Source organism: Eurytemora carolleeae, unplaced genomic scaffold (assembly GCF_000591075.1).
Source record: "Eurytemora carolleeae unplaced genomic scaffold, Eaff_2.0 scaffold1557, whole genome shotgun sequence".
Taxonomy (NCBI): Eukaryota; Metazoa; Arthropoda; class Copepoda; order Calanoida; family Temoridae; genus Eurytemora; species Eurytemora carolleeae.
The window spans coordinates 38,526-50,083 of record NW_019397534.1 but is presented as its reverse complement, the minus strand read 5'-3'; the positions used below and the strand labels follow the sequence as shown (position 1 = coordinate 50,083).

At 34.5% G+C, this 11,558-nt stretch overlaps 1 protein-coding gene across 1 annotated transcript in view; it reads left to right on the top strand.

Annotated features, from left to right (window-relative positions):
* Positions 1-11,558, top strand: part of LOC111714773 (E3 ubiquitin-protein ligase RNF19B) — a gene marked incomplete at its 5' end in the record, with an annotated part of 32,958 nt that overhangs the window by 15,222 nt on the left and 6,178 nt on the right. The window contains 13 exon segments of the mRNA XM_023489974.1: positions 434-528; positions 1,409-1,506; positions 2,703-2,834; positions 3,256-3,398; positions 3,533-3,628; positions 3,982-4,178; positions 5,065-5,125; positions 6,535-6,721; positions 8,267-8,380; positions 9,124-9,312; positions 10,184-10,358; positions 10,549-10,659; positions 11,072-11,112. Coding sequence (XP_023345742.1) covers positions 434-528; positions 1,409-1,506; positions 2,703-2,834; positions 3,256-3,398; positions 3,533-3,628; positions 3,982-4,178; positions 5,065-5,125; positions 6,535-6,721; positions 8,267-8,380; positions 9,124-9,312; positions 10,184-10,358; positions 10,549-10,659; positions 11,072-11,112 — 1,639 coding nt within the window.

The window sequence follows — 11,558 nt, the reverse complement described above, 5'->3', positions numbered from 1 at the left end:
ATTTAAGATGCTTTAAAGGATCTTTAAGAAAATGTACGGATTGGTTTAAAAAAATGTACGGATTGTACGGATTTTTAAAAAAAAAATTGTACGGATTGTACGGATTTTTTTTCGAAAATTGTACGGATTGTACGGATTTCTTCTGAAAATGTACGGATTTTTGTACGGATTTGTTCAAAAAAGTTTTGGCCACCCTGTATCTAATACCATAAATTTGTCTAATCTGGTTGTGAAAATAAGATTCGCCAAATGACATTGAGTAATAATATCTAATACCATAAAGTTGTCTAATCTTTTTTTTTCCGCCATAGTTTGTTTAATAAACATGCTTGAGAACAAATGATAGCTTTTTAATATGTAAAGGAAATAAATATGGCCTTTTAGTATCCTATACTTTGGTAATATTTTAACAAATAACTTAATTTTTGTTCAGGAAAAAGAAACTGATGTGGCAGCTGGGAACTATAGTTGGAGCTCCAGTTGGGATCGCTCTTATTGCAGGGATATCTGTTCCTGCCATGATCATAGGTTAGTCATTGATTGATTAATTGATTGATCCAGTTGGGATTGCTCTTATTGCCGGAATATCTGTTTCTGCTATGGTCAAAGGTTAGTCATTGATTTGATGGATTGGTCTAATACGGAGGGCTTTAAGTTATCTGTTACTGCTTTGGTCAATGTTCTTAGGTTATTCAATGATTCATCAATTCATTCATTTTTTGATTAATTGATTGATATTTAGGTATATTAATTATTTGGTAAATATACTGTAGGAGTGGCGTAACCCCCTAACTCAAATTTTCGCCAGAAACCTGGGATCATTAAAAAATTATATTTTAAAAAGAAATTCCCTGAACTAGAGACCTTAACCACCTATATATAGATAACATGGGCAGATTGTAATTGGGTAACAAAGACTAATCCTGAAGCTTAATGATCTTGAGAGTTCTGAAATTCTAGCAAACTTTAATAGCCGCAGCGCTCGGCCCAGATTTAATCCCAACCTAACCATACCCACGGTATAGATAACATGAGGAGATTGTAATTGTCTAGCAGTTAAATGTGAACAAAATGTGTGATTGTCTGTGTTTCATGGTTTATTACTTAATATACGTATGGATAGTGTTTATTGGGGCCTATGATAGAAAGATGGAACTGATCACGTGACCTAATGGTTTGATTTGAAAGTTAGGGGGTTACCACTACCCGCTTTAACGATTGACACAATTATTTATAAATATCTAGGTATGATTAATCAATTGACTGATGAATTGATTGATGGATTGATTGGTTGGATGATTGATTGATTGATTGATTGATTGATTGATTATTGATATATCTAGGTATAACTGTGTGGGTCGTTGATTGGTTGATTATTTAGTTGATTGATTGATTGATTGCTATCTAGGTATACCTGTGTGGGTTGGGCGGAAGATTCACGCACGGCATGTTTTCTCATCTAAGGCTCGCAGAATCACCGCAATATCGGCAGGAGTCACGTCTTCGGTAAAAATATCCTTGCCCCTAACCCCTTACATAACCTCCTCCCCTCCATCCANCCACACACTCTTGTTTTCGTTACTCCTGAATCTGCTCGGAATAATTTTAATTTGATTTCATAGTGTTATTGAATTATTTTGCTGTGCCCGGGCTTTCATGCTTTAATTTTTATTTCGTGGCTACGCAGATTTCATAATTTTGGTGAATATGTTTGGTTTGGTTAAAAAATTTGAACCCTCGTGAAATATTAAAATAAAGAACTTGCTTATTTGCATAGTTTTCTTTCGCAAAATTTAAAAATGATTTTGTTGAATTTTTATACTTATAACTTATAATTATAGATCCTTTTATATTTACCACTCCCACTAACCCTATATTTAAACCCTAATGAATTATCTAAACAAATTAAATATAGAAATATTAAACCAAATCTAAAAATATTAAAACCAAATATACGAGTTTAGAATTGGGAATCTATACTCTCCCCAGGGCTAGTGACGGTTTGAATCCTCAAAAGAAAACTGAGTTTCAAATGATCACCAGCAAACTTCTTCAATACTAATCTTCACAGAATAAACTTTTATCTTTATTTCTGAATTTGGATTTGATGGTGTATCAGTCAATAACCTGGTTATAATATTGTATCCTCTATATCTGTATCCTTATGTTCTCTTTTTTTAAATGTATCCTCGTATCCCCTGTATTATCTCTATCTAGGTGCTTGTATCCCCTGTATTATATGTATCTAGGTGCTTGTATCCCCTGTATTATCTGTATCTAGGTGCTAGTATCCTCTGTATCATCTATATTTATGTGCTAGTATCCCCTATTTTATCTGTATCTAGATGCTAGTATCCTTGAATTCCCTGTAGTATCTGTATCAATGTATCACCTGTATCCAATGTATCCAATGTATCCAATGTATCCAATGTATCTGTATTTATTTACTACTATCCTCTGTATTATCTGTATCTAGGTGCTAGTATCCCCTTTATTATCTGTATCCTTGTATTCCCTGTAGTATCTGTATCATTGTATCCCCTATATTATCTGTATCTATTTACTACTATCCTCTGTATTATCTGTATCAAGGTGCTAGTATCCCCTTTATTATCTGTATCCTTGTATTCCCTGTAGTATCTGTATCATTGTATCCCCTATATTTTATGTATCTATTTATTACTAACCTCTGTATTATCTAGGTGCTAGTATCCCCTGTATTGGCGGGATTAGCTGTATTTATTGGAGTCCCACTCCTCCTGGGATATGTTTATGGAGTTGTTCCCCTCTCTCTCTGTAGATCTGGAGGCTGTGGAGTCAAGACTACCACACAGGTAACAAATTTTTACAAAGAGAGTGATCCATATTTTTTTTAATTTGTCTTAAGTCTTGAATGACCAATATACAGAATATATTCGTTAAAGTTAATCTTAATTGATGCCGAGAGTAACAAAGGAAACCGATCAGCAGATTGCCTTATGTACATTATGATCCCATTCCAATTGCCTCTAATTGAATTTTTTATTGGAAACTTGTTTAAACGCGGGAATGTTCTTTTCTTCGCTTGGTTAAAGATTCTATGTTGACTTTTAAGTTTTATAGGGGAATTTGTTTCCAGGCAAAGTGTGGTTTCCAAGCTAGTGCAATTATTAAATTAATTGCAGTAAGTCGTTTTCTGACGAGTGTTGGACGATTTTTAATTTTCCGGGAAACGCCGGACATCTCAGTTGTTTATTTACAATCTTCATTGCTTAGGGTGTGCGGATAGAGGTTGATGAAGAGGCTCCGTACACCAAGGGACCAGTTGGGGAGCCAGGGAGCCGTGTAACTAATCCTAGTATTGGGGAGCTTAGTTTAGGAGCTTCATTGAGCATGGGCAGTGGGAGCCATTTAGACAGGTAAGATTTATAAAATGCATTTTAATGATTTAAAACATTTTTGTCTTCCGTTTTTCAAACGTTGGCAAACAAATTCTTTTACCTTTTTTACTTTTTTATAATCTTATTTTATTTAATATTTTTTGTTTTGTTAGACTTAACGAATGTGATAGAGAGAGTGCCAGTAATACGGCCATAGCTGGGTACAGTCTCACTGGATCAGTGGCTAGTTCATACTTGGGTCAGCACAGGTACTAGTTATATACCACTATAGCTGGGTACAGTATCACTGGGTCAATGACTAGTTCATACTGGGATCAGCACAGGTACTAGTTATATACCACTATAGCTGGGTACAGTATCACTGGGTCAATGGCTAGTTCATACTGGGATCAGCACAGGTACTAGTTAAATACAACTTTATCTGGATACAGTATTACCGGGTTACAGTTAGAACTAGAAAACTGTTGACTGAATATCGTCTTTGCTCTCCCTTTTACTTAAAACATCTGTAATTATTGTGTTATTTCTAGTTCAATATTTAATTCATTTGCAGAGATTCATAATCTATATTTTAATCATTAATTCTCCTTGTGTTGTCTAGGCTTGAGGTCGGAGCTGATGTTCATCCTAGGAAGAAGTTTTCCTTCTCCAGCGAGCGCCTGAGTGAGACCGTGAGTCTCAGTGAGAAATCGGCGACGGTTAGCCTAGCCGACGATGGCGGGGCGAGCACACGAGCACTAGCCGGCAGCTTACTTCAGTACAGGATGGAAAATACGAGTATTTGTAGTTATAAAACAGGTAATTCAAGTAGTATAACTAGCTGTAGTTGTTGAACTAATTGTAGAGGTTGAACTAATTGAAGTAGTATAACTAACTGTAGTAGTTGAACTAATTGTAGAGGTTGAACTAACTGAAGTAATATAGCTAACTGTAGTAGTTCCAACTTACAGTAGTTGTTGAACTAACTGTAGTAGTTGAACTAACTAAGTAGTTGAACTAACTGTAGTAGTTCCAACTTACAGTAGTAGTTGAATTAGCTGTAGTAGTTGAACTAATTGTAGAGGTTGAACTGACTGAAATAGTTGAACTAATTGTAGTAGTTCAACTAACCCTTGTAGTAGTTGAACGGGGCTCACAAAACTATGGAAAACAAAGACGACTATTAGACTCAAAATATGATTTTAAATGTTCCAATGAATGCACATAAAACAATGAAATTTGTGCTGCATCAAATACACATAAGATTATTAAAACGATGTCTTCGGATTTCGAAATTATTTTTCAGTTTAAATCATACAACTCTTTATGGATTTTTTCTAGTTCTAGTTTAAAATGGTCGTAAATTTAACTTCTCACTCTTCATGAATGCCGATCGGTTGAAAAGAACATTTACTAAAAATATTATAATACTGATCGCAACCTTTATGATCCTCATTTACAAAATAAAATTCATTTCACGGTTTTCCCAAGGTCGAATTTGTTTAAATTGGGAACATTCGGGTAAAAGATAAATATTAAAAAACATTTTAGAATAAAATCAAATATAGTTTACATTGTTAGTTTAAGTATTATAACATAAATATATCTACCAAATTTAAATTCTTTGATAAACTGCTCAGTTCAAATCAGAATTGAGAACTTTTGAATGACCAGAAAATAGAAATAGAATCAGCTGATTGTGTAGGTCAAGCTACCCCTGGCAGTAGTGGGAGTGGAGCCCAGGAGACAGATGGAAGCTTGTACAGGTATATTTGGTTCATTTAAAGGGACTGTTCGCGTCTTTTCAAGTGACCCTCCATGGAAAGAGTGCAATGCATGAGTCACAACGGTACCCTTGAAATCTAAATCTGGTCCAAAAAAAGCTAATGTCGTTTTCTTACGTAAAAAGTGTTTCTTTGTGAACTTCTCCATTGTTTCTAACCAGTAAGAAATTCGATTTTTACTTTTGCAAAAAAAAAACAAATGAAAATTAACAGTTTAAAGAAATAAAAACATGTAAATCTAATTCATACTGGTCAAAAAAATCTGTTAGGATAAAGAGCTGAAAACTTTAGTATGGTGGATATTGAGATTAATGCTTGATCCTCTCTTTGTCTTAATATCGAGACTAACTTAATCCTGTACTTGTATCTTGAAAAGTGTAAAAATTCAACCAATCAGAGTCGCGTATATGAAGCCGATAAATTTGAAATTTTGCGCGCCATATAAGATAATATACAGAAAGGGGAGGACTCTCTAAATTTTGAAAAAACCCGGTTTTTTATCTTTCTCTACTATATCCATGAAAGAACGGTTTAAGAAGAAAATCAAAAGTGTGTCCATTGGATACTCAGATTAAGTAATTGGGATTAAGGATATCTCAGTAATCAGTACTTTTAACTCACTTATAAAAAGGGACTGTCAACGTAATTTCTCGTGACACTCTTTTTTAGAAGTGCTGCCCAATTCACAATTCACAATGGTTCCTGTGAAATTATTATCTTTTCATTAATAGGCCAGTGTTTTCCATGGATATTTCATTTCTTCTTAAAATCTTTAAATCTTTAAGGGTACTTTTATGAATCGGTCATGCCCCTCCTAAAATGGCGGGTTACTTGATATTTAGGTCTATGGTCCCCCCATCCCTGTAATGATCTCACTGGTGCCAACTGGCATTTTTCTTCGAAAAAAGCGACTTTTCATTCGGGCTTAAACCTATAAACGTTTACTCTAGAATTGCAAAAACGTGACAAACCCAAATGCTTGAATACTTGAAATTTTAATACTTGAATACTTTATTTATTACTTGTACACTTTAAACGTTTGTTTTGAAGCTTTACAAATCTCAAAGAATAATACTTATCATTAGACATTCTTTAAACAAGTTTGTTTTATTGATTTTGATAATTTTATTCCAGAGTTAGAATTGAAAAGGGTCAACTCAGACCAATATATGTTTTCATATAAAAATGTTTAATCATCATTTGCTTTCTACAGAATTGTTGTTTGATATATGGCTACTGGCTAGTAGGAACTTAGGAAGTCCCTTAAACACTGATTGATTGATTGATTGATTGATTGATTGATTGATTGATTGATTGATTGATTGCTTGATTGGACCAATCAAAATTGTTAAATACCTTATTCATGAAATAAATTGTTTTGATGAATTTAGACAAGATATGGAGACGTGTCTCTACCCCAGCGGTGACGAGATATCGCTTCGGTCGCTGCCCGGTCAGCGGTCCCTGTCTCCGGTCTCTAATATGTCAGACGATGTTTCGGCGGCGCTTCGACGGAGTTCACGGCGGCGGGTTCTAGAGAAGCAAGCTAGTGAGGGGGAGGAGTATAGAACTGAACAGGTAAAAAGAAGTTTGTTAAGACATATACAAATTGAATAATACCTTTGCTTTAAAAGGAAGTGTAAAGAAAAAAATAAAAGGGGTATAGGCTGAACCCTAAGAACTTAAGGAGTTGATTGAGACCTATAAGAGATTAAGAGTTCTATCTGATGTTTCTGTCTCCTCTGTATCATGTGACTATGATACTGCACTGCCATTGGTGTGAGTTATGGTCACTTGATACGGACGTATTAATTATATTATCTATTATATTTATTAATAATGAAAAACTATTAAATTCAAATAATATTAGAATCAAACATGAGTTTTTCAGGCTCCTCTGGGATATCGTCGTTTTCAGATTGGTTGCATATTTGCTGAATATAATTTGTTTAAAACTAAGATTATATCATACTAAATTTTATTTATATAACTTGGGAGACCCGCGGGAATGTTTTTAGCTTGGTTTTTAGATTCTAAATTGAGTTGGTCGACTTATACAGTCAAAATTTAGTTAACCGGTAAAATCGTTTAAGTGCGGGTAAACGGCGGGAGCAACTTTTAGTAACCCTGGCAGCGCTGGGTTCCCTAGCTAGTCTTCCATATTATTGATCAGATAGAGGTTTAAAGGATAATGTCCCTTTTTTAAAGAGAAAAATATGAATTTACGTCGACAACTCCTTTAACATTTTTCAGGAAACTATTTTTTACTTTATCATTCTTACTCACTTCATCGTGAATTTTTTGTAGTAAACGCGCTATAAAGTAATCATCGTGCTATAAAGATAAATTAGCTGTATATTATACGTGCTATGAAGTTTTGATTGGTTCCCGGATTTTCTCCAATAAATTTAGGATATTTCCAATATAATTTTTTTTCAATTGAAATGAAAATAAAATTAAAATCAATTTTATTTTTTTACCTTTCCTTTTTTTCAAAGCTTATTTGATCTAGAAATAGCCATTGAAATAAGACAAGTACACAAATGTTTTAAAAAATTACCTAGAACACTTTTATTTTGGCACGACGTGCTATAAAGTTTTTGGACTTAAATTTTCTCTATAATTCGAAAGTTCTGGCCTTTTCAGATTATATTTTGTTTAAAAAGGCTTGAACCTTCTCGAAAAAGAGAACATTTTTGCCCAAAAACTTTATAACATTGCGAACCAAAACAACAGTGTTATAAATAGTTATTCTGGCATTTTATTATTTAGCGAATATTACAAGCTTAAGCTTTTTTTACATTTTGTGAATGGACAATTTCATTTGGATGATTGCAATCTCATTGTTTGAAAGGGGTTTGATGTAATGATAGTAATTCACAGATTCAAATAAAATATACATAAACCTACCAATATAAAAGATTAAAAGAACCATGAACCGAATTCTAATTCTAATAAGAGCTCCCTGTGTTTAGGAGATGGTGGAGAGGGTTAGGTTTTACTCCCATATCCCCTGTATAGTCAGGATACTAATACGAGCTGTGTTTAGGAGATGGTGGAGAGGGTTAGGTTTGACTCCCATATCTCCTGTATAGTCAGGATACTAATACGAGCTGTGTTTAGGAGATGGTGGAGAGGGTTAGGTTTGACTCCCATATCTCCTTTATGGACGGGTTTAGAACTACTCCTGTATCCGTGGATACAGAACTACTGGAGAGAACCAGGCTTACACTCAAGGTATAAATATATCAACAACACTCAACAGAAAATTAAACTAAAACAGAAAATTTCAATTAAAGTATATACAAACTACCAACTATTTATTATAGTATAGAAATGGCATAATTTTGGAGGCTCCAACATATGGTTCCTGGTCGTTATTACTTGGTTAAAATTTATTTAAAATCCCCTGTAAAGAAAGGAAGAGTATACCTCCTTGTTTAGAAAGGAAGAGTATACCCCACTGTTTAGAAAGGAAGAGCAAACCCCCCTGTTTAGAAAGGAAGAGTATACCCCCCTGTTTATTTCCTGGTCGTTATTACTTGGTTAAAATTTATTTAAAATCCCCTGTAAAGAAAGGAAGAGTATACCTCCTTGTTTAGAAAGGAAGAGTATACCCCCCTGTTTAGAAAGGAAGAGTATACCCCCCTGTTTAGAAAGGAAGAGTATACCCCCCTGTTTAGAAAGGAAGGGTAAACCCCCCTGTTTAGAAAGGAAGAGTATACCCCCCTGTTTAGAAAGTAAGGGTAAACCCCCTGTTTAGAAAAGAAGAGTAAACCCCCCTGTTTAGAAAGGAAGAGTAAACCCTCCTGTTTAGAAAGGAAGAGTAAACCTCCCTGTTTAGAAAGGAAGAGTATACCCCCCTGTTTAGAAAGGAGAGCTTGAACCTGAAACTTTAGAAAGGAAGAGTAACCCCTCCTGTTTAGAAAGGAAGAGTAAACCTCCCTGTTTAGAGAGGAATAGTATACCCCCCTGTTTAGAAAGGAGAGCTTGAACCAGAAACTCTACGGGAAGAAACTGCTGAAGAATTGGCTCAAGTTGTCTCACCATTGACTCACCGAGCTCAATCCCCTCTTTTTAATCAAGGAGAGTTCTCGCCCCCATCCCTCGCCTCACCCTCCAGTCCTCTTCATCCCTCATCACTCACATGCACCTCGCAAGTTATTAAGGTTTGTGCAATTACCTCAAAAATCCTTTTTTTCGAGAGGTACAGTCATCTCTATATATATACTTTGCTTGTCTTTATATTTTTTTGCTTGTCTGTTTGTATCCAAAAAAAAACGTCCAAACGGCTGAACCGATCGGGCCCAAATGTTTGTGGGACCTCGTATGACCCCAGGAAAGGTTTATGGATGCTCAGAATTACTTAAAGTTGTAGCTTTTTATTTTTGTGAAATTGCGCGAAAAAATATTTTAAAATCTGCGAACTTTTTCTTGTTATTTATACTTAACAAAGAGATGATGCTCTCAGATTCAGCCACTATTAAAAGTTAAAAAAGAGGATGGGCGCGAGTAAAAGTCTAGCAATTAGTAAAAAGTGGAAGTTTTATATGATATATCTATATATAAATTTGGCTTGTTTGTCTGTTTGGGTGTCTGTTTGTTTGTTTGTATCCAATAAACGTCAAAACGGCTGAACCGATCGGGCCTAAATTTTGTGTGGGACATCACGTGACTACAGGGAAGTTTTATGAATGATAAAAATAAAATAAAAATGTGTTTAAAAGTTTTTAATTTTGTACACAAATTAAAATTCTTGATAATCCGCGAATGTTTTTTTTTTAAATCCGCAAAAAAATTTTCTTTGTTTTAAAATGTAAACAAAAAGAACACGTTCACAATTTAAATAGAAGATCGCGCCCTAAAAGCCTAGTATTATATATTTATATATTAAATCTACAGCTTTTTTTCTAATACTTTTATTCTGCTTTAAACTGGTAATGACTGTAGTGTTTAGTATATTGTAAATGCATCTAATATTAATAAAATATTTTTAAGGAACGCTTTTTAAAGTATTAATGTTTGTTTAAATAATTTCAGATGATGGATTACTCTGGGCCCTGTTCTCCTGCATCCCCTCCTCCCCCCTCAAATACAACCTTCTCCCCTACTCTCTCCTTAAACACAACCTTTACCCCCTTCGCTCCATCTCCTACGGATGAATGCCCTCTTCTCCCAGGGGAGGAAGGAAGAAGTGCTGCTGTACAAGGCAGGGGTATGTTCGTAATGTATTTTTAGAATTTTATCACTGAATTGGTGTGGAAGGTGGGGGAAGATAGGGGGGGGGATATGTTAAGGGAGACTGAAAAGAAATATTTCAAGTATCTTGAAGGGGAAACGTGTCTGTTGACGTAACTTTTCTTTCAAGATCCTCCCGCCCCCCTTAAAACATATACTTCTGATAGAAGAGCCGAGTACAGAAGTTAAAGGGCGGAGTCTAGGAGTTGACGGCGGAGTTGGGCGGAGTATAGAAATCAGAAGGCAGGAGGAGGCGAATGTCACGAGCATAAGCATAGGTAAGAAGTATAAAAATAAGAAACGCCTAGAAAACTTGTAAGCGCTATCAATTTGTTAAATTATTAAACATATTACATGATTTGATACGCACACAGTACGACCCATAAAACTGTGGAAAGGAAAGACGACAGTTAGACCCAAGTTATGATTCTTAATAGTCCGATGTAGATTAAACACCACAATTGCACAGTGTACACAGACCCAATTGATTTTCAAGCTTAAGTGCATTTATTTCTCTCAAGTATAAAGTAATAAAAACTTAAGAGCTTAAGATCGCAAAGTAACAGTAATGTCGAATAAATTTAACATTGATTTAACACTGTTTTATTTGCTTCCGGCATTTTTAATTTGATGACTTAAACTCCGAACAAAGATTTTTTTGGGAGATATTTTTATACTTGATGAATTTAGGTCTTCAGAATACAGCTTACTTCAGTTGTAATAGCACAATGGTAAATATAATTTTTAACTTTAATTATTTTCTAGTGTACTTCCAGTATAATTAGTTCTAGTGTACTTCCAGTATAATTAGTTCTAGTGTACTTCCAGTATAATTAGTTTTAGTGTACTTCCAGTATAATAAGTTCTACTGTACTTCCAGTATAATTAGTTCTAGTGTACTTCCAGTATAATTAGTTCTACTGTACTTCCAGTATAATTAGTTCTACTGTACTTCCAGTATAATTAGATCTACTGTACTTACAGTATAATTAGTTTTAGTGTACTTCCAGTATAATTAGTTCCAGTGTACTTCCAGTATAATTAGGTTTAGTGTACTTCCAGTATAATTAGTTCTAGTGTACTTCCAGTATAATTAGGTTTAGTGTACTTCCAGTAGAATTAGTTCTAGTGTACTTCCAGTATAATTAGTTCTAGTGTACTTCCAGTATAATTAGTT